General features: G+C 37.2%; 1 protein-coding gene and 2 long non-coding RNA genes across 3 annotated transcripts; 2 read left to right on the top strand and 1 right to left on the bottom strand.

Moving 5' to 3' along the window:
• The first annotated feature begins 3,747 nt into the window (after window positions 1-3,747).
• Window positions 3,748-12,024, top strand: wipf2b (WAS/WASL interacting protein family, member 2b). The gene is made up of 8 exons (XM_059555754.1): window positions 3,748-3,855; window positions 5,098-5,209; window positions 5,356-5,488; window positions 5,578-5,688; window positions 6,763-7,425; window positions 9,463-9,666; window positions 10,470-10,571; window positions 11,705-12,024. Exons 2-8 carry the CDS (start codon window positions 5,165-5,167, stop codon window positions 11,743-11,745), a joined length of 1,299 nt encoding a protein of 432 aa, XP_059411737.1. The 5' UTR covers window positions 3,748-3,855; window positions 5,098-5,164; the 3' UTR covers window positions 11,746-12,024.
• A 1,566-nt stretch (window positions 12,025-13,590) lies between these two features.
• LOC132144632 (uncharacterized) lies at window positions 13,591-14,286 on the top strand. The gene is made up of 2 exons (XR_009434369.1): window positions 13,591-13,855; window positions 14,163-14,286. It is a non-coding gene; the product is annotated as an uncharacterized LOC132144632 (long non-coding RNA).
• A 7,838-nt stretch (window positions 14,287-22,124) lies between these two features.
• Window positions 22,125-23,199, bottom strand: LOC132144631 (uncharacterized). Its single transcript, XR_009434368.1, has 3 exons — window positions 22,928-23,199; window positions 22,640-22,745; window positions 22,125-22,237 (listed from the first exon to the last, which is right to left on the bottom strand). It is a non-coding gene; the product is annotated as an uncharacterized LOC132144631 (long non-coding RNA).
• Between the last annotated feature and the right edge of the window lie 1,179 nt (window positions 23,200-24,378).

The raw sequence follows: 24,378 nt of genomic DNA, 5'->3' as shown, positions 1-24,378 counted from the left end.
TTTTTTTATACAAAAACTATATTGTTTTACATCATTGTATATAGACAGATATAAATGTGTTTTGAATGACATGCTGAATTTTGTGGTCATGACTGATTATGATGCAAGGAATCTTACACATGCATTTGAAAGGCTTTGCAATCGGTGTGACGTGTGATTGCTGATTGATGAAATTGCAGTAATTGTCAAGCATCATTCATTAACTGTAACTATAATTTAGCTTCATGATTGCAAATCTGCCTGCATCTGTTCAGTATATAAGGAACATGTATGTGCCAAAAGTAATAGTAGTTATATTCATGAAGACTATTCTGGTACAGTTGCCCCAGTTATGCTCAAATCCTTTACAGCAATGGTGTTAGTATCAAACAAAAATAAAGATTTGCTGAATATTTATTCACCCTCAGGCCAAGAGTTTGTTTGTTCATCTGAATGGATTTTGAGAAATGTGGCATTGCATCACTTGCTCAACAATGGATCCTCTGCAGTGAATGGGTGCCGTCAGAATGAGAGTCCAAAACATCTCAATAATTGATCCACATCTCTCCAGTCCAGCAATTAATGTCTTGTGAAGTGAAAACCTGCAAGTTTGTAAGAAATTAATCCATCAAGACATTAACTTAAGTCCATTGCTTCCAGCTAAAATACAAATCCATGATCCATAATACTGTTTTCTCGAGTAAAAAAAAAGCTTGTCTGAATCAGGAGAGAGATATGCACAGATCAAGCACTGGTTACAGCCAAACCTGTTATAAATAAATCTTTTAGTGGATTTTGATGTGACCGGGCAACAAGGGATAGTCACTGGAGGAAGCATTATTATGGATTTATGTGGATTACTTGTGAATTATGATTATGTTTTTATCATCTGTTTGGACTCTCATTCTGATGGCACCCATTCACTCATTGGTGAGCAAGTGATGTAATGCTGAATTTCTCCAAATCTGTTCTCATGAGGAAACTAGCTCATCTACATTTTAGATGGCCTGAGGTTGTGTAAATATGTCAGCAAATATTTATTTTGGGGTCAACTATTCCTTTAACTTTTAAGCAAATATGTTGCAGTTGTCCTATTGATTAACAGCTCAGTCTGAGAAACAGGATAATTTGGTCAGTTACGTGGGATCTTTCATGCCATAGAGAGATCTGTGATTTTTCTGCATATTCACTGATGATGCTGTCATCATAAAGTAAATTATTTCAGCAAGAAAAACTAAAAAACATGCAAGGAATGTCAACGAGAAATAACAGTGAAATATGCATTTTTACTGATCATTTTAGTTTGACAGTGGTTTTTGTTTGTTTTCAAATAAATAAACTGAATTATATTAACTGTCTCAGCTCCTTGACTTTTATTCAAGGTGAAGCACCTACAATCATAAATTTACTAGCACTGTATATAAAAGGTTTTTGTGTCATCATTTCATTGACTCGTTGAATGAGCATTTGTGTTAAGCACATTTAGCCAGAGGGTTAGAGGTTGAAACACTGAGAGACATTTACGGATACCATCTTCATACAATAAATGACCAACTTATCCAGGCTTGCATTCTACTGTTTCGTTAAAGCAGTTGTAATATATAAAAGTCAGTTCAAAAAGTAAATTATTTGCTAAGATTACCAAATAATCTACTGACACTCCAGCCTAAGGCTTATCTGGCAAGTTTTACTTGCTGAACCCTTTTATCACACACATAATTTAACCTAAATTTGATGTTGTGAAAGTTGTTTTTTAATAGTCGAGCCTAAATGCTAAGAAAGCATAGTACTGTATGCATAGTACGCATGTGGCGCATAGTAAGTAAGCCGTAATACCACAGATAATGTGGTGTTGTGTTTTCTTGCAGTTAACCTCCTAAGACCCGAGAGTTTGCCTGGTGTGCATTTTATAATTGTTCTTGCTATTTGGGATATGCTGGACCTAATAAGTATAATACCTAAAATTTGTTTTTGTACAGGAAGTAGTTTTTGCAGAAAAATATGTCCTCATACGACTACAGTGGGTCTATCTGACTGTATGACACACATAGACTCCATTGGTACAAAAAGTTAATTTGACACATTTTCACAGTTTATTTGAAAATGTAAACATCCTTTGAACTGTGGCTTTTTTTCTAACTAGGTGCCTCTATCTTTCCAGCCTGGAATAGCCCCTATTGGCTGGTGTGAAGTGCTGCAAAGCAGTTTCCTTCACTTTGCAAGCACAGATGCAAATTGCATGTCATGCATTGCACACGGGATTTCCCAGTGCAGCCTTGTGCTCTGCATTTATGCATTTCATTCATAAGTTATGTTATGTGCTCAGAAGAGGACATCGGGACTCAATTTCTTAAAAAAAAAATTAAAAGACATGAATGAAGATGCATATGCAAAGTCAATTGATTTTTTAAATCACCAATACATTTTTTTTTTACCAAACTTTGTATAAAGATGATTCTCAACTATGTTATAACAGAAAGATTCAATATACCATTTTTCTTTCTGCAAAATGTGTGTAAAATTACCATTAATGGGTTTTCTCATTATATACAATGTATCTATAAACTAAATCTAATTTGCATATTAATGTGTTTTTGGGCCAACATGTAATGAAAAAAGAAGTGCAATAATGGGAGTAATAATTGACAAGATTTTCATAATAATATATATAATATTTTATAGAATATTGAAATATAATTTATTTATCTATTCATTTGTTATGTCTCCAAAAATGCGTCATAAACATGCTTTTAGTCCCGGTGTCCTCATGTGAGGACATGTATGAAATCAATGTCCTGTTTAGTAACAGAAAGTCATATTTTGATTTGAAACCCCATAACATTTTCCTGAGATGTTGATTTATGACACATAATTTAAAAATTAGACAGATTTAAATGATAACTACAAAATATTATCATATTTCCATAAGAGTGTCACTAAATTAATTTCAGACATTTTGATGACCAAGGAGAGGGAGTGGTCATGTGAAACATCCAATCATTTGGTATCTCTGAAAAGCCCTGAATGTGCTCTGTACTGGACATCCAGACTTAAAACTGTGGCATGAACAGTCTCAGAGAAATTCACAAAAATGTAATGTCCTCATATGAGGCCGCAGGGTCTCAATTAAAGCACATATGACTGTAATAAGTCATGCAAATCAAAATAGTACATCTTATAGCACCACCACGTGTCAACATTGGGCATTTCTGGTATTAAGGACACGTGCTGTTTTATTTCTTCCTCGGTATCATAAAATAGCATTGCTTGAATAAAATATGCACGAGATTTGAGAATCGAGGATATTTTGGTAATACTTTATTAGGCGAAGCAAAACTAGTTATCATGCACGCATTTTGTGTGGACATCAGTTTCAGTGACGTGATGTTGGCTACATTAAATTTTCTGCGAATAATCAGATTTTGAAGCATTTAAAAAAAACATTCTCACAAAATCATTACGATATAAAGGAGGGATTACATTATTATTATTATTTTGCATCATGTGTAAATGTGATTTACCACCAAAAATGACCATGTTCAGAAGGTCAGAAAACTGGGAATTCAATATAATAATATATAATAATAAAGATATTTTTTGCGAAAAATAGTACGAGTTAAGCAAGGAGTATAGCAAAAATAGAAACCATAACATAATAATCCCAAGCACTCAGATTTTCGCAGCTTTGTGTGCAATAATTTAATAAAGATAGCTCTTTTAAAATAAATAATAAACATTTTCACGCCAAGACGTACAGTGACGTAACTTCCGGTTTGAACGGCGGAGCAGCACAGCAGCGAATCACGGCGGTTGACGCGCGAGATCATGTCCGAAGGGAACCCAGTTTGCGAAAACATCGGACATTGCGGGTAAAAAGTAGGCACAAACATTGTATTATTTCATTACATAAACACGTTATGTCAGGTATATCCGAAGGGGCTTTTTTTCCACGCACCGTCGGCAGGAAACGTCTTGACGTGATAGATGCACCTGCCCAGCGCGAGGACAAGCTTACTTAAGGCTATATTCGAGATAATTCCAAATACAAACGAATATGGAAATAAAACACGAGACATACATTTTCAAAGTCATCTGATGAGCGATGTTTAATGATTTTTTCATCAGAGAAGTCAGCTGAAAAGAAAAGAGTAACGTTATACGGGTCAAACGGTCGTAGCCTGCAGGCCGTGTTGTTTACATCCAAATTAATCCAGTTTCATTTGAGTTACCAAAGTAACTACACTCATTTATTGTGGAATCAACTGCTTAGTTTATTCTAGCCATCATAGGCATCAAAATGCGAATGTTCCATGTACATTTATATGTTTTAAAGTTATAACAATTGCAGTTTCCATTCTGTTTTCTTCTAAAACGGCAAAATGGTATCGAAAGAACTACTGATAATACTCCGTTAAGTTAAAGTCATGAGCTGTCAGATGTAACTTAGTGTGTCGTTGTCAGCTATTAAATAAGAGGATTATGATTAAATGCTAAAGAATATGGATCAGTGTCTGTCTGTTTGTAATGACAGACATCTGGGTTGTCTGTTTGGACCATAAACTTGGATAATATATGTGCAGCACTTTCCAGCAGTTATGAATCTTGAAGTACTTCCGAATCACTGATTTCTCAATGTCTGATTTAGGAAATCGGATATATATTCTGTATATATTTCACAGTTTTATAAGGTGTTTTTGTGAAAAGTTAATACTTTTACGCGAGCATCCATTATATTTATCAAAAGTGACAGTAAAGGCACTTATAATGTTACAAAAGATTGCTGTTTCGAATAAATGCTATTCTAGAAACTTTCAAACTTTCTTTGAATCAGGAAAATAAAAAATTACCAGTTTCCACAAAAATATGAAGCAGCACAACTGTTGTCAACATTGATAATATTAAGAAATGCTTGTTGAGCTGAAACATCACATGAATAAAATAAATTTTAAAATATATTCAAATAGAAAACAGCTGTAATAATATTTTAGGATTTTACTGTTCTTACTGCTTATTTCATGGGGAAACAAGGCCTAGTTTTTCCGAGTTAACCCTGTATGCAAACACACATTTTATATGTATATAATCAGTTTGACTGACAATTATTTTCTGTTTCTATAGGTAACTGTCTTCATGAAGTTTTAATTGTCCAATACTCTTAGCTGTAAACACCGGACAGAGATCCAAGATGCCCATTCCTCCCCATCCCCCTCCTCCCCCCACCCTTAGCCAGGTAAGTACTCTCTCTTTGGCAGGTAACTTTATTGGGAACTGCAAAACCTTACCTCAGAAATATTCACAGCATGCTCAATGCAAACTTCAACTGCTTCTGTGAAAACTTGACCTGAACAAAGAAAGGAACACTCTGTTTATCCACAGGCAAACACAACCCCTCCCAAGCTGAGCCGAGATGAAACGAAGGGCAGAGGGGCATTGCTCTCTGATATCTGCAAAGGGACCAAGCTGAAGAAAGTTGGCGTTGTCAATGATAGGAGTGCACCTTTGATTGAGAGTAAGTGGAGGACACCTGAGAATTGCATGAAATTGATAGGTCAGCAAATGTGGGACATCAATGAATTCTTTTTTATTTGTATTTTTCAGAGCCGAAAGGAAGTGGTGGAGGCGTGTCCATCAGTGGAGGGTCTTCTGCCGTGGTCCAGCCAGTGGGAGGGCTATTTCAGGGTGGTGTCCCAAAATTACGATCTGTAGGAGGTGTGATGATAATTAAAAATGTTGTCTATTAAAGCAGTGGTTCTTAATAGGGCTGTGCGATTAATCGAAATTGTCATAAAATCACAATTTGAGCGTGTAAAGTTTCTAAAGCGCTTTATAGCACGATTTTTCTGCCGCCTCGACCTCCTGCAGTATGCTATCTGAACCAATCAGAATGCAATGTGCCTAGCGCGAGAACAGAACAGACTGGGCATATGCCTAATTAACTCCAGGTTCACACACTGTCTGTGATGCATCTTATTTCCGAGCCCATGTCAATGGATCAGAACGTTCACACTGCATGGCTAGAAATAGAAACGTGCACAGGATGCAGTTTGAGTGAGAGGAGACACGTTTTAAGTGAGCGGACTCTCTCTGGGCAAGAGCAGCGTGTATCTGAGCAAGCACGTTTTTTTTTTTGTCCATAACGCAAAGGATTAGTTAATCCAAAAATGTAATGTCTTAACACCCTCTGTTGTGCTCGATATACTCAAAAAAACTAGACTGAAGTTGACTCAGGTTATTATGCTGTGGGATGTGTTTCCTATATATTGACTTATTTGTGGTGGCATGCCACAATATCAAAACTGACCGCAAACAAATACATTTCCCAAAAGGCTTTGACTTTGTTGAATAAACATGAGCACTGCACGTTTCAAAAAAAAATGTGGCACATGTGTTTTTATATCACAATATGTCTGAAAGAAAACCAACTGTCTTCATAAAATGTCATATTCATTTAATCTTGTATGTTATACCTGATAAAGCAGCGTTTGTGAGCTCAGTGCTGCTTTTTGTACAGCCGTTACCGGGGAAAACTTTATTCCTTTCTATTTTGTGCATGTACAGTAATGGAACCTTTTGTGGAATGGAAAGATACCATGGATCTTAAAGGTTCTTCATCGAACCATAGATGCCAAAAAACAACCTTTACTTTTAAGAATGTGTAGATTTCATACTTTGTTTTTTCAAATATGTTCTTATTCATTCTGTAGTAATTGTTGTCTAAAATATGATTTATATTTGATTATTGTGATTACAGTGTTTCTCAGATATGAACCGGTTGTGTTGCAGATGGTTCAGCAGGCCGGTCTGCATTGCACCCTCCTGGCACTCGTTCTGCTGCACCTCGCCCAGCTGGCAGCCAGGATGACCCCGACAGTCCCTCTCAGCAGGCCTCACCAGAGTCTGGCCGTTCCCAGAGACCGTCCCTGCCTGATCTCTCCCGTTCCCCTGGTGGAGGCAGCAGCCCGTCTACAGGCATGAAGCACAGCTCTTCTGCCCCACCTCCACCACCCCCCATGTCTCGGCGTGGAAATGCTCCTCCTGCTCCATCGCAGAAAGCCACAGCGCCCTTGTACAATCGCGAAAAGCCACTTCCGCCAACTCCAGGGCAGCGAGGACCTTCTGCAGCGCCGGTGCGTGAAAACGCACCACCTCCACCTGTGAAACCACCTCCGTCACCTGCGAACAGCCGCTCGTCTTCATCCTCCTCTTCCTCCCTTGCCCCGCTGCCGCCCCCATACCGTCAGCAGTCAGGGGTTTCCAATGGCCCCTCCAGTCCTGTGAATGAAGATGCCCCCCAACTGCCCCAGAGACACAACTCACTCAGCAAGAAGCCTTCAGCAAGTGGACACACACCGACACGTGGACATGCGCCGCCTCCACCACCATCACCCACCCCGCAGGCTGCCAGACCCCCTCCTCCAGCACGAGAGCCCCCGGGACGAGGAGCAGGTGAGCTCTATTGTCTGTGACATTTATCTAATTTACTTTTTTTTTTTAACTACACTACTCTCGGAAATACAGAAGTAAAAACATAAATGTTATGAAATATTATTACAACTTAAATGGAGCAGCATTTCAACAGAACAGCATTTATTTGAAGTATAAATCTTTTGTAGCACTATAAATGCCTTTACTTTTGTTTGATTTAATGCAACTTTGTGGAGTAAAAGTATTTATATATATATATATATATATATATATATACACACACACACACACACACAGGGCTTGACATTAATGCTTGTCTGGGACAAGTGGATTTTGTAAAGGGGCAAGTGAAAGAGAATTTTACTTGCCCGACCGGACAAGTAACCTGATCAAAATTTGAAAAACAAACAATAACTCGGGCTGCACCTAAACTTTGGTGAGAATGATTCTGATTATTACTTTCAGTGTAAACAGTGACTAATAACGGATATCGTATTAACAGAATCAAGGTCACCTCAGTTCAGACTCCGGAGAATTATACATTTTTGAACGAGTCAATGATTCAGTGAGCCATTTATAAAAATGGTTACTCGCTTCATTTATTGAATGAATCAGCCGTTTAAATGATCGGTTGAATCAATGTTTCTCTCATTAAGACAGTGACTCGCCACAACCTACTGGTAGTTTCATTTCATATGTTAGAGTATCATTGCATTTTTCCAACATTTCATATTTGTATGTCAATAACGTAAAACATTAATCTAATAACAATATGTGACGAGTGGGGCGGGGCCGAGAGCCGTGGGACACCTGCGACACTCACCGGTCTCTCGCTCCATTTGAATAGTAACAACCATATAGTGTCTTCTTATTCTAACGTAATATATTGATCACACGTAAATGAAGACATGTACATTTAATCGGTTTAGGAAAATATTGTCATTCATAGACTTAAAAAGTGTAACCGCAATCAATTTAAGGCAAATATCAAAAAGTAAAAAAGTGATACCTGATAGAGCACTGATGAGACTGCTTCAGAACAAATTATTCTGTTTCTCAATATGTGTTGCATCTTGCATCCTTGTGTTCTCGCTATACATCATCATTAACCGTCGAAGTTCAATTCCAGTTCTCAAGAATGCAAGTACAGAGGACGCATGGAAGTGCCTGGATGTGTTCTTGATATCAAGGATGCATCGAGTGCAGACTTGAGAGAATCCAGCCGTTAGAAATCACAGAAGACGCTGCGGGCGGCCGGTGTACAGAAACCTGCAAGCTTTAAACTCGCTCTCAAAAATACTTGATGGCTCATTAAAGTAAACATTTATTGTTTTGTTTTTACTTAATTTGAATAAAGTTATAAGACTCAGAGAAAGTAGTTTTCTTTATTGGCATATTAAACTTAATCTTAACATAGTCATAGTTAAACATATAATGTTGTAAAATAAAACATTATACAATTATATGGCATGTAAATATTATTTATAGTAGTTTGAATTGTTTTAATAGGTTATGACATTTGTTTATGTTTATGGTTCATTGGCTGCTGCTTATGCTGTGATTATGTGTTCAGTTAAGCAAGTCTCAATACTCATACAGGTGTGTTCTGTGTTCTCACGTCCTTCCGAGAAAGCTCCACGAGAACACAAGTCTGTTCTTTGCATTCTTGGAATTGGAAAAACAGCCAATATTTACTATTTAACTAATGTTTAACAGACAAGTAGAATTTTGAGGCTTCTGTTTTTCATACATCTGTCATTGTAATCACATCTCTTCGTTTCATTACAGGACACCACAAAATCACCCTTTTATTCTGAGTCATGATCATATTTGTGTGAGGAATAGTTCGAAATGTATGCCTTTATTCACATAACTTCATCTTAACATCAAAAAAGTTGGATGGGGCATGTCAACCCCAGATTAAACCTCACTCAGAGCTGTCATATGGAGTTGAACCGTTGTACATGAGAAATATAATTTTAAATGATTTGTCTATTGATGTTTGTCTTTCAGTTATTTGCTGGTTGTTTCAACATAAATTTATCTTTCTTTTTATAGCTCCTCCAGTTCCTGGACAGCCGTCACGAAATGGTCGGGATGCTCCTCCGCCGCCTCCACCTCCTCACCGGACTCATGGCACTAGCTCTGATGTCCCAAGCCGAGGCAAGCCCCCTCCTCCCCCCTCCCGCACACCAGCCGGACCCCCGCCCCCTCCCCCGCCCATCCGCAATGGACACACTTCCATTTCCCGTTCCTTTGTAGGTGAGTCCCTCAAGCTCACTCTCACCCTGCACCTGTCCTCACATCCTCATTTCATCATCCTTCGTTCATATAGAGAGGGTGATGTTTTCTCCAAATTTAAAAGTTGGCTCTGCATTCATCTCATAGGAAAAGAGATGGTTTTGTCATATGAATTACAGAAACACACTCGGAGTGGCCTGTCTTGATTCTTGGGCCCTGGTATTGTGCAAAATAATCCAACATCTGTTAAACCTGTTATAAATCTAAAAAATATTCAGATTAATTTTCGTATAAATACAAGTTACTCATTTAATGAGTTCACAGGCATCTGCAGTTGCAGCTGTTACTGAGTCACTGCATATTTAGTGTATGATGATGCTAACAAGATAATTGTTCTAAATAATTTGACTTAATGGATTTTTAGACAATCTAGTGGCATTATTAGGCATGTACTCACCCTTTCTAAGATCATCAATAATGTTATTATGTGGTGTTGCAAAATATTGGCATTTTATACATTTTAAAAGCATTTGGCAGACATTCTTATCCAGAGTAAAAACGGCTGTATTGTGAACTTATTTTAATTTAAACCTTGAGTGTCAAATGATCCTTCAGAAATCATTCTAATATGCCGATTTGCTGCTCAAGAAACATTTATTATCAATGTTGAAAACAGTCATGCTGTTTAATATTTTTTGTGGAAACCGATAGATTTAGCTCAGAATTCAGTTCAAACATCATGATAAATGTCTTCGCTGTCACTTTTGATCAATGTAACTTGTCCTTGCTAAATAAAAGTATTTTTTATTTGTCTCTTCCATCAGATGATTTTGAGTCCAAGTATTCTTTTCATCCTCTGGATGACTTCCCTCCTCCAGAAGAGTATAGACACTTCACTAAGATATACCCAAGCAAAGCTAACAGAGGTAAGTCCCAAGAAATTAACATGTCAGTCTAGCAGTTTTGTTCAGAAAAACCACAAGGTTCAACAAATACATGTAATGCATCTCACAGTGAGCACAAAGCCTCCTTTGATCACTCGTATGCTTTCATGAGCTTGTGTAAAGACAGAACTGCTGCATGCTTTTCATCTTCAGTAGGTTTTAGGGGTGTGAAAATTAATCAATGCATCGCCATGCATACATGGACGCTTCTTCATCAAGGCAATAATAGACCACAATCAATTCTAGCCTGTTGACATAATTCGTATACACGCTTGTCACGCGACTATTAAATATACACTCCAGTTTTAAATCTCTGCTTGGCATTTTCCCTGCTTAAATAGACCTTTGCATGTGGCTTCATTGCACAGAATATCCACAGAATTATACACGCTTCCTTTAAGTCTTTTACTTTAGATATGCTTTAATTTCTGCCTTTTGGAATGCAGTAGGTATTAGATGCTCGACGCTTCGTGTTTGTTTGTCCTGAAGCTTGTGCCTGCATTTAAATGCACTTGCATCTCTGAATACTTTTATGATTCGAAAATAGTGTGTAAACAGTCAGTTATGTATTCAGAACAATACAAAACAACTGATATGTGGAAACGGATCTGTGCATTAGTGTGAATGTAGTCTATTAAAGCTGCCACTGTCTATGAACATTAATGCTAAGGAAAAAAAGAAAAACCCATTACTATGTGTGTCTGTAAAATGTTGTATTCTTAAAGCACTGTTATACTGAAAGTGCTTTTTGTTTATCCCTTGTAATCGTCTTTTCTCCCCTTTATATTTGCTTGTATGTTTCAAAACTATATTTACTTTGTCTAATTGTTAACAATAATTAATTAATTACTAATATTTAATTTAACGTAATTATTTTAAAAAGTAGCCTGCTTATATAATTTAACAAAAATGCACAAAATTACTTTGATATAACCGTGATATTGAATTGAATCGTTGACATGATAATTGTGAAACCAGTGCCGATTCACACCCCTAGTAGCTTTATCACACACCTCTGCTGAATGCTTTTGTCTGATGGCTATGATTTGGTTTTGGTACCATATCAAGAGTGGTTTCTGTTCTTGGACTCATACGTGTCTCTGTTTGTTTGACAGTAATGAGAGGAGCCCCTCCTTTGCCGCCTGTTGGGAGGTAAACACTGTGACCAGTCGCTCGGACTGCATCAGCGACGAGGGTTCTTCACACAGACCCATGCGCTCATAAACAGACAATCTCACATGCACATCTAAAGACACAAAGCCTGCACCTTATTAACAGCCATTCGCCCATCGGATAACATTCCTCTACATTCAAGCAAGCTCCATTGTATCACCTTAGTCTGGTGCAGAAGGTTGTCTTCGCTCAGAAAAGAGTGAGATAAAGGAAAGTATTGCATTCCATCATCAATAACGGTTAACTATATTTAATTATTTTCCCTTTTGGTTGGATGTGCACTGAGAACTAGACGTGGCTGTCAGAGCCTGTATGTAGGTAAAGCTCAGCACTTGAGATGGAAAGCGGAAAGCATGTCCCTGGAAAATGTCTTAACTACTATGTCAGGCAACATGTTCAGTGTTTTGTTGTTTGTTTTTCCTCTTATCCGCTACCCCATGTTATGCACTGTGAATAATCACTCAGAGCGGAAAGCGTCTGAGTGTGAGCTGAACTGTAAAAAACTGTTTGATTAAGATGTTTTTGTCTTTTGTCCTGGTTGTGCCCCTTTCAGGGGATAGCAATTATCTTTAAGTTCTCTCAGGGGGTTTGTTGGACTTCATTACCCTACAGTAAGTTTGTGAACGAAAGGTCCAAAAGTGCCAACAGATGCTCTGCCATTAATAAATCAGCTCCTTCAGTCACAGGGGCGCCCCCAAGGGGTGGCCACGGCTAGGATGATTTGCAGTGGGTACTATTAATTTAAATGCAGAACGTAAATTCACAATAGTTTAAGTGAAAAAAATGCAGCCACCTAAAAAGATTGCAAATTGGCGCCACCAGAGTAGCTGCCCTTCCCATCCAAACAAAACACAGAGTGTGCGCTTACATTAGGTGATGGTCTAGACTAGTGACTAGATAGTGTTTCGTTCCTGAATAAATCAACCATTTAAATGATTCGGTTAAATCGCAATGACTCACTTATTATCAGGTATTCGGTGCCACCTACTGGAGGTTTTAATTTCTCATTTAAGGTACCTTTTCATTTTTTTTATAATTTCAGACATCAGTTTTCAATGTTTTATGTTTAAAATATCAGAACGTTATTTATTCATTTGTAACTGCAGGTTAAAGTATTCCGTGTCCCACAGAGCTGCATTAAACAGTGTGAAAACATCTAAATGGCACTTAAGATGCAGCTTCTGTTTCCTCTGCATTGCAAAGATACATTTTGTTGATACTGATTGCATTTGTTTGGTAACTGCCAAAATGCAAGTATCTGACATAAAAGATGCTGCACACTTTTAGGAAAAAATAAGGTAAAACTAAAAAAAAATAGGAGTCAGCTGTCAATACAATTAGAAATAAGATATCAGCACAATAACACACTCAGAAAAATGTCGTCTAATTATTATTATCGATAAAATCCCAGAAATCTCAGAGAGATCTTTTCATATATATATATATATATATATATATATATATATATATATATATATATTGCAAACCCTTATTTTTTTTCTTTATTTTGATGTGCCACCCCAAGATTTACTGTGGCCTCCTTTGGCCACCCCTATTAACATTTTCTGGGGGCGCCACTGTTCAGTCGTAACACATCCTCCTTTGGGAAACTGGTAGGTCGATTGCCTTTTATCATTTATTTTAAAGATGAACCATGATTTTTTTTTTTTTTTTTTAGATGATTTTTTTCAAGTTCGGAGTTGTTGTCCTGCAATAATCGTCGTACTTTGTGGCGCATTGTTAATGCTGGCTTTTCCCGTTACAGAATGGCATGGCTATGCTGCTTGCCTTGTTTGTGATCTGGTTGATCTGTTTGTGATCTGGGTTCTGGAACGGTTGTCTTATACTATATAATATTGCTGCATGAATATGGTAACTAGTCATTTAATTATCAGTCATGTTCATCTAGTGATGTTTGCAGTCAGTCTAGCCATATAAGCTGGCACTGATAACAGTTTATCCACAGCTTGTTCAGTGTCATATTGTTCGATCTTCCTGTTTCTACGTTTGTTTATTTTCCAGAGAATAGACTGCATTTCAGATCTGCAGAAGAACTAAATTATTCACAAATGGAGTGTAGATTAGATGGACAGGTGTGAACTTTTTTTTCCCCTCTTTGTTGTTCTGCCTTACATTTACTGATTAACATGTCGGTATGGGATTTGTAATGAAAACAAAAAAAGTTGTATTTACAAGTACATAGATATGGTAGTGATAGTTATTAATCTATTTTTAAGTTGTAAAAAGCTTGTAATATAGTAATTAATTTCAGGCAAACATAGGATTCAAATAAAGTCTTTTGACTAATTACTTGATGAAATGTCCTTGCACATGAAAATGGCTGAGGACGTTTTGTTAGACTAATACTTGTCTTTAATCGCCTTCTGTCTACTACTGCAGGTGTCAGTGAACATGTCTTTAGAGGAGCATAACTTACTCACATTGAGAGAGAGGACTGTCATTGTCACCATTCCATGCTTGACTAAAGCCCACACCTGTTGAAATAAAGCTGAGGAAAAAAACATGGCCTAAGAATGTCTGTGTTATTTGTCAGAAGCAGACTTTGACGTAATAGAAATTTTGCCAATCTAAAAACTAGATAAAAAAAAAACTGTGTTTAACTATGTAAATGATCCAGGAAATCTCAAACCTGGTTGCGCCTCCGACAGATTCATCATCTGCTGTCAACCTGTATGTTTGGGTGAGAGAAATGAAAAGTTTGGTAAATTACTAAACATCCCTGCTGGGAAAAAAAAGGTTTTAATGGGAATTGTATTGGATTTAAATTGAAACTGTAATGGTCTCTGTTGGTTGTTGCCTTCTATTGGTGGTTAAAACTAAGTCCTAATGGGATATGGCCCAAAACATAAAACTGGTAATAATTTTGAATAAGTTAAACATTGATAGTTTGTAATGGTATTTATTTACAACAGGAACCTTGCGCTTGATTGATACCAATTGAGCTACAGGAACACTAGTGAAGAAAAAACCTACAACAATTAATAAATGCGCACCTTATTTTCTTTGAATGTGCGATACAGAGTCATCAGCCGCTAAATAACTAAGAATAATAATGCAGTAAACAAAAATACAAATAAATGTGGTTGCTACATTAAAATTTGATATCAAATACTAGTTTGCAGTATTAAGCGGCATAACGAAATGTTTTGTATATCTAAAATAACTAAAGTGCACGACATCTCACAGTTGCAATTGGCTGTTCCTGCCATTTGTAACAAATAAGATAGGCTAGGCTGTCAGAGCCTTTGAGAGACACCTCAGAGCACAGTCGCATACACTCACACAGAGAGTGAAGCTCTGAATAGATTTCAACAAATCCAACACATCCCACATTACACATGACACATTAAAATAGCACATCCTTGTGGTGCGAATGACATAGAAGAGCATACAATATATGGTGATATGGAGAGACACAGAGGAGACCGTTTGCTTTGCATACAAAAAGTATTGCACATCTGATGGGAGATGGAGTATTCTGACGATGACTTTCATACCTTTTCTGGACCTTGACACTGTTATTTACTTGGCAGTCTATGGGACGGTCTCAAGCCTCCAGGTTTTCTTCAAAAATATCTTATATATTGTTTCCGAAGATGAACAAGGCTTTTACGGGTTTGGAACAACATGGGGTTAAGTGATTAATGACAATTTTAATTTTGGGGTGGAGTCAGTGGCGTAGCGGACGGGCCCGCAGGGCACGCACTGCGGGGTGCCCCCAAAAAATTGACTCGAATAAATAATTAAAGCGTTTTTATAACGTGAACGTATAGGACTTTTATTTTGGTAGTAATTGCAGCCTACCGTGTTTGGCGATTATGACCATATCTGTTGTGCTTGTTATCCAATCACGATTAAGAATTTCCGCAACTGTTTAGAGAGTGAAGCTTATGAGCGCAAAATGAGTAAAAGAAAATGTCAGCGGAGCTCAAAAACGACTAACCAACACCGAAAAGAGCAATTCAATGCAAAACTACCGAAAATTTCATCCATATTTCTTCCAATTCCGCTTCTTACGTCCAAGTGAACTCGTACACGCAACTGATGATGAGTTGCGTGCTTGTGCCGAAACATTTGCAGTGACTTACAACGATGATATTTCCTCAGAATTTCCATCACAGTTGCTTTCGTTTCGAAGTGCCCTACGTTCTGAGATAAAAAAAAACTTGAAATGGGTTCAATTAAAGATCTGGCAGAGCTGCTGATTCTGAAGCATACATCTATTTATTCTACGAAGTGTCACGGATGTGGCTACAGCTCTGAAGCTTTTTTTTAACCGTCCCCGTCACAGTGGCAAGTGGCGAGAGATCTTTTTCTAAACTAAAACTAATAAAAACCTGCATGAAAAGCACAATGAGCCAGGACAGACTTTCTGAACTTGCGATACTCAGCATTGAAAGCCAGCACGCGCGTCAGATGGACATAACAGACATTGTCAAGGACTTTGCGCAAAAAAATGCTAGGAGAAAGGGGCGCTTTGGAGGATTTTAGAGGTAATATATATTACCTTTATTGAATGTTAAACGTCATGAATCTTTGTTGTATACTGCAGATAGAAAAAATATTTTGACGTCATGTGCATTTTAACAAGTTAATGTAATTGCTGTTTTATTGTTGGTGTTTCTTTTATTCTTTTTTTTTTGTGAAAAGTTCTTAATAAATAAATACGAAATAATTACATACTATTAAATTACACAGTACTAATTCACGATTTTAAATGAAAAGGTGAATACCCCATCTAATTATGCGGTGAGGGGCCCCGCCTCCACTCTTGCGGGTGGGCCAACGCAGTTTGCGCTACGCCACTGGGTGGAGTATCCCTTAAATGTTTACGGTTCCGATGTAAGTGCATTATTGTCAAGAACCTTTTTTATTTTCTGCAGACTGCAGGATAAACTGAAATTATTATTATTATTTTGTTGTAATTTACATTATACCACAGATGAAGAATCAATAGAGTGTAAATTGTTTTATAAGTTCACCTGTCAATCATCCGCTTCAACAGGGGATTTAAACATATGATTTGATTTGACGATACAGACACTGACAACATCATTATTAACAGTGGCGACATTTGAGTCAGGTAGTCAAGAAAATTATATATAGAGAGAGAGAGAGGGAATGCTGCAAAAATATGTGCATGTCATTACCGAAACTTTAGAGGGTGTAGCCTATGTGTCCGAAAAACTAAAGTTTCATACAAATTCTTAATGGATTATATCCTAGAAAGTGCACAAAGCGTGCTCCCTTTATCACTAAAAAGTGTTACTCATCTTCGTTCATCGCGATATCACAAAGTCCCGTTATTATAAATTAAGCTCTCTAAACTAAACAATTAATCTTTTATTTACATTGTGTCTGCATTTAGTCATGAGATGATTCACGAGCTTGCTAAACTGCACTTAAAAACTGAGGCGATTTCAGCGTGAGTGAATCCTGACAAAAATGTTTTTGATTGGCCATTGTTTTTAAGAAATCAACAGATATGTCTGTAATTGTTACAATGCTCAACTCTGAAAAACACATTGAGAGTAGCGCTTGGCTAAGCGCTTCAATTGCAGTGGGGCCAACATCAGGGATTCCATGACTAACAATTTGGAGGGGAAATTTATTTATTTTTGTTAAATGGCTGAAATTAGGTCTGTGGTTAAAACAAACTTCAGATATTTTCACATCTTATTGACTGTATACATGAAAACTGTTGTTTAGAACTATTGTTGGAGTTATTACTGTAGATCATTATTGATGTATATATTTTGGCCCAATCCCAATTCTACCCCTTAGCCCTTCCCTTTCCCTGTCTCGATTCTCTTTTGGTTGGAGGGGTAGGGGTAAGGGGAAGGGCCAGATAGCCCTTCAAACGAAGATTTTTCGAGACCACACTTCAAATGAAGGGCTATGATTTATCTCGGCAACATGGCTGCTTCAGCGAACAAAAAGACACATAAATGTAAGCTTTTTGGCATAAATATAGATTTTAACGAAAAAGTAATAATTTGTTTTACAAATTACACTCAACGGTCATGTTACTCAAAGAAATGTTTGCAAAAAAAATCACTAATATTTGCTAACGTCATATCATAACAGACTGCATGATAGTGCCACAGCATGTCTGATCGGGGCGATAACTGCCGTAGACATTGATGGGGGCTAATCCTCCCTATAATTAGAAATCGCTAAACCGTTTTCTAAAATATTGCCTATTCGAGAGAGAGAGAGAGAGAGAGAGAGAGAGAAATGGAAGTTGCGTGTATTCGCGTCTGTGCGTTTATCTTTTTAGAGTGAGTTTATTTAAAAACAGCGATTGTATCCTCTCGTCGCTGGAAAATATAATGTAGCGATTCTGTATTTTAGAGTTGTGACGTTCGTGAACGAACCGATTCTTTTGAACGGCTCATAAACATGAACGATGGGAGCCGATTCGCGGCTGGAGGGGAGCCGTTCTTTCTGTCGTTCTTTTTTCCTATGCGTGTTTCACACAGATGCACACAAATGAGCTCCCCCGCGAGACAGAACAGTTATGGGGGAGGGGCGCACCCAGCGCAGGCAAACCCTTTATAGCGTGATGATATTAGTTATTAGTTGTGCATGTTCATTGCAGCCCACTTTGTTATTGTTCATTGACTTGAAGGGGCTGATGTCCTATTTGCAAAGTTTACAGTAGTAATAGTATGTAGTATGTAGACATTTCCATTTTATTCTAATTTTATCTACTTGAAATATTTTTTGTTTTCTATCAAAATGTTCTTGTGTGATAACAATGTTCTTGTGTGGAAGTGTTTGTAGTAAAAGCTGTTTTGCACAGAAATTAATTGCAGCTGGCTTTGTTTTTGATGTTTATTTGAGTAGGTATTGTATGAATAACATTAGTCAATGTAGCTTTACACACACACAAACACACACACTTTGTACTAAAGGTAAATCCAAAATAGTGATGTCACTGTCTAAGCAGAGGGATTTGTGCAACCCTATGGAATATAGTCCACACATGACAAATGAGGTATTAATCAATATTTCAGAATAATTCAAACTCAGATATTGGTGTGTGATATCTGAGTTTTAATTATTTGACTACAAATCTCACCTCATCATTCCTCCCAGTGATTATTTCCAGGATAAACTGAGATGCCCCAAGCTGGCTTCTTAAAACTGACTAAATATTTAAAAAGAGCCTTTCAAAAGAACGGCTCTTTGAAAGGAATGGATCGCGAAGATCCGGATCCCCTCAAAGAGCCATAAATCCCATCACTACTGTATTTAATAAAAGTCGTGGGGCGTTGTTGACAAGTTTATTTTCTCCTGGATGTGTGAGCTGCGCGATTTCTGATGTGTGTGTGTGTGTTTGTGTGTGTCAGTAAGCAGCTCATTAATACAGAACAATAAATAAAGGCTCTAATGCACACCAGCACACCAGTATATGTGTATTGTAAGAGCTAGACGACGAATGATGGCATGTGACATCATGGTAGTGGTGTCCAAATTCTTAGGGGAATATTTTTTTCCCCTACCCCTTGACACTCTGTTTCAAGCGACAAGGGGAAGGGGTATAAAATAGAATTGGGATTGAGCCTTTGTTTGTATACTTTGTTGATGTGGTTGTATGGATCATTGGATGATTTATAAATGTGTTTGCTTTATTTTGTTATAGACATGGCACTGAAGAAGGGTTAATAACGTTTTGCACGATTTCGGATTTCTTTTTAAACTTTTGTCTTCGGTGTCAAGATGGCACCACGTTAACAGCAACTTTATCGAAAAGACGAAAAGACGAGGTTTGAGAAGTAGAAGGTGGGGCAACAGTTAAAACATTTCAAAGTTACATTCAGGCAAATAGATATAAATAGACAATTTTCGGTCAAATAATTATGGTTTAGACCTATAACAAAACCCAGTGTTAAAGCAGAGCGCAAACAATTATATCTGGAACATTAGAATACTGTAGAATCTATCCAATATCCGGTCACTTCCACGTATTCATTACGGGGATAAAGAACACAATGTTTTTTTAGGGATCACCTGCATTTATGTCCAATAACAATATAACACGATATAAGAAAAATCAGAGATGGTTTAAGTTTTTTTTTTCTTTTGTTTAAAAAAAAAAAACAAATTTGATAAAATATAATTAGAATAGACAGTGCTAGAGTTCAAGGGTCAAATAAAGATGAAAGATGTGTTTTTAGATGTTTCTTGAAGATGCATGTACTGCATGTAAAATATATTTTGCTTTGCAATATAAACATTTTAAAGGTAACAATGTAATTAAAAAGGCAATGTTTGACATACTGCAATAATGTTTGTAATTGTATTTTACCTGACAATTACTGTATCAGTTAAATATATTACACACTTTCATTGTACCGAACTTATAGAATAGAAAACCTTTATTAAACAGCTGTACTTTGAAATTTAAGATCTAGTAGAAATAGACACTTACAAACAGTTCTAATGCACATGTAAACAAATATGCACAGAACTACGAAGTTACATAATTACATTATTTTTACAGTTACACTGCAATCTGTACAAATAAAACTAATTTATTCCTTGTGCTATGTCTAATTCTTAGCATCAGCTAATCTACTGCTTCATGTCATTCTTCAGTTATCAATTACTGATGTAGTATCAGGGTTGAAGTGAATATACGCTCAGTAGGCCTACTGTAAATCCATGGCTTTATCAGATCTCGTCTGAATTGGCGACAAGTGAGCAGATGACTCACCCTCATGTTGTTCCAAACCCGTATGACCTTCGTTTATCTTTGGAACACAGGTTAAGAAATTTTAGATTTAGTCAGAGAGCTTTCTGTCCCTCCATTGAAAACCTATGTAGGGTATACTGTCCATGTCCAGAAAGGTAAGAAAAACATCATCAAAGTAGTCCATGTGACATCAGAGGGTCAGTTAGAATTTTTTGAATCATCGAAAATACATTGTGGTCCAAAAATAACAAAAATGACGACTTTATTCAGCATTGTCTTCTCTTCCGGATTTGTTGTGAGCACGTTCAAGTTTAGTGATATCTGGTTCGCGAACGAATCATTCGATGTAACCGGATCTTTTTGAAACAGTTCACCAAATCGAACTGAATCATTTTAAACGGTTCGCGTCTCTAATACGCATTAATCCATAAATGACTTAAGCTGTTAACTTTTTTAATGTGGCTGACACTCCCTCTGAGTTCAAACAAACCAATATCCCGGAGTAATGCATGCACTCAAACAGTACACTGACTGAACTGCTGTGAAGAGAGAACTGAAGATGAACACCGAGCCGAGCCAGATAATGACTCGTATATTATATTATACTATATTTTGAGCACTTTTTTAGATTAAATTTAAATAATTCTGTTTACTGTGATAAAAGCATGAGTAATTAATCGCAACAGGAAAATTTGATACCGGCATCTACATGTAATATTTGGCATATTTGTTTTTGCAGTAGTTTTGGGGGGTTATTTTTCCTGTAAAGATATCGAGATATATATCGTATATCGAGATATAGCAAAATATATCGAGATATATTTTTTGCTCCATATCGCCCAGCCCTAGAGAATGGGTAACACATTTGTATCTGGATACTCCAGATCGGTTGTGGGTAGGGTTTCCACCTGTCCCTTAAAATACGGAATTGTCCCGTATATTTAAAGGTTATTAAAATTATGCGTCCTGTATCAAAGCAATATGTAGCCTATATGTCCATATTTAAAAAAAGAACAACACATATTTGAATTTAAAAAAAAAAAAGTATTTTGCACCGTTTATAATACTAATCGCAATTCTAATGAAATCAGTTTCATAAGAAGTAGCTATCAGAGAAGCTAATTTGCGCGTGATTGTATTTTGGCGCATATGTCTCCAGAACGCGCGCTGATAAGGCTCTTTCACGCAACGCAGAATGCATTAAACCTGCATGGTTTAAAACAGATCTAGAGCTCACACCTGTCCTTTGCACACAAGACTCTCCAGATGTAGAGCTGAATGGGAAAGTTATCAATGGGTCTGTCCTAATGATGAAGGCACAGACTGTCTGACTTAAAGAGATAGTTCACCCAAAAATGTTATCAACGTTTACACACACAAACATGTAATCAGTTATTTCTTCTGTAAACATGGAAGATACTGTGAAGAATGTGGGTAACCAAACAGTTTCTGGTCCCCAATTACATTTTTTTTCTACTGTGGAAGTTACTAAGGACCAGAAACTGTTTAGTTACCCACATTCTTCAAGATTTCCTCTTTTGTGTTCAGCAGAAGAAAGGGCCGGTTGTGAATGGGTGTCCCTTATTTTGCCTTGCTTAAGGTGTAAATGCTAGTCGTGGGCCCCATGTCTCACCTGGTTGAGCTCTAGCAGAGGGATGGAGAAGGCTGTCTGGGGCTTGTCGATTGTTGCTGGCCAGAGCCCAGGTTTCTGGTTCACACGCACACATGTTGACTGTAACGGTGCAGAGCCGTCCTGCCAAATATAAAGAGGAAAATAACATTAAAACATAACCTACTACTACTATAGAGACTACCATATCAGTATAAATTTAATTAAATTAAATTTATGCATTTAGCAGACGCTTTTATCCAAAACGACTTACAGTGGATTCAGGCTAGATTTTACCTATCATGATAGTATATAAAGTATACATTTAGTTTTTATAGGATAGACTAAATCACTTGAGTGTGTCACATATAACTTAATGTTTGTAATTATTGGAATCAACAAACAACTTTTTTTTTTTTTAATTGTATCACAAATTTGATTAATTCCTTAAAGGAAATCATTACTCCACATGTAATAGGATTGAATTCCTTAACCTGTCAATAAAATTAAATACATTAAGATTTTGTATCAGATAAAATGACAAACCTGTGCTGACAATGACCTTCATGTCCTATGTGTACACAGCATGGGTGCCATGGCCTTCAGGTAAATATAAGAATAACCCCAGGGAGGATGGCTCATAGTAAACATTCTGTAAGAAAGATGGATAGCTCTAATGTTTTTAAAACAACAAACTTGTGACACTAACAGTTGATACTGCATAGTGCTAAAACAATTTGAAGTATCTAATGAATCTGTTGAAATTACTGTGAGTTTGCTGTCTGTATGCAAGTATAGCAATAGCAATGTAAGACTGTATGCTATTGTTCTTACATTCCACTTTTCAGGAAGATGCAGGGAATTTCTGTGAGTCCTCTTCAGGCAAACCTCACAAAACACTGCAGTGGAGCTGCACTCAATGCACCTATAATCAGCATGTTCTCGGCAGACAACATACTGGGTTGTGATTGGTGCTGAACATTTAAACGACACCTTAAGCATGTCATCCTTGACTGCATCCCAGACATGAAGCACCCTCTTCTTTTCCTTACTGTATGCACTCTCAGAACAGCTTGGTGTCACATCATCAGGTTCAGCCAGTTGAGATGTAAACAGTTTGTGGTCCCCAATGACTCTGATAAAAATATTTTTCTACTGTGGAAGTAGCTAAGGACCAGAAACTGTTTAGCTACCCACATTCTACAAGATTTCCTATTTTGTGTTCAGCAGAAGAAAGCGCGGGTTGTGAATGGGTGTCCCTTATTTTGCCTTGCTTAAGGTGTAAATGCTAGTCGTTGGACCCATGTCTCACCTGGCTGACCATTTGACGCCAACTGAAGCCAAAGTTGCCTGGAAACATTGCCCAAGATAAGCAAAACTGGAAGAACGCATCGCGAGAGTAGATGCAGGAAAGAAAAGTGACAAGGAGTAATCATTTTAAATCACAATGTCTGTTTCCTCTTAGAACCTTAATTAAATTAAAATATGTGCAAGTAAATGCTGTAAATTTACAGTTACGATATAAAACATATAGGCTATGGAAAATAAGATTCAAATATAATTTTCAAACTATTCATGTAATTTGGCGCGAATTAGGTCTACCCTTGCTGTCATTTTAAATTTAAAAAGTAGTTTAAATAGCTTGCATCCAGTGTGAACAAATAAGAAAAATCCAATTAAATTTAGGCAAATTGTACCTTACTGATGATACACGGGGCAACTTTTTTGAGCAGCGTTGCTTGGGTACTTTCCCACTGAGAATGGGTAACGCATTTCTAACTGGATACTCCAGATCGGTTGTGGGTAGGGTTGCCACCTGTCCCTTAAAATACTGAATTGTCCCGTATATTTAAAGGTGCGTTATGCATTATGCGTTCTGTATCAATTCTAATGAAATCAGTTTCATAAGAAGTAGCTATCAGAGAAGCTAATTTGCGCGTGATTGTATTTTGGCGCATTTGTCTCCAGAACGCGCGCTGATAAGGCTCTTTCACGCAACGCAGAATGCATTAAACCTGCATGGTTTAAAACAGATCTAGAGCTCACACCTGTCCTTTGCACACAAGACTCTCCAGATGTAGAGCTGAATGGGAAAGTTATCAATGGGTCTGTCCTAATGATGAAGGCACAGACTGTCTGACTTAAAGAGATAGTTCACCCAAAAATGTTATCATCGTTTACACACAAGTTGTTACGAACCTGTAATCAATTATTTCTTATGTAAACATGGAAGATACTTTGAAGAATGTGGGTAACCAAACAGTTTCTGTCCCCAATGACTCTGA

This window comes from Carassius carassius, chromosome 8 (assembly GCF_963082965.1).
Source record: "Carassius carassius chromosome 8, fCarCar2.1, whole genome shotgun sequence".
NCBI classification, from domain to species: domain Eukaryota; kingdom Metazoa; phylum Chordata; class Actinopteri; order Cypriniformes; family Cyprinidae; genus Carassius; species Carassius carassius.
Note: the sequence above shows the minus strand (reverse complement) of the source record. Positions and strands in the feature narration are given on the sequence as shown.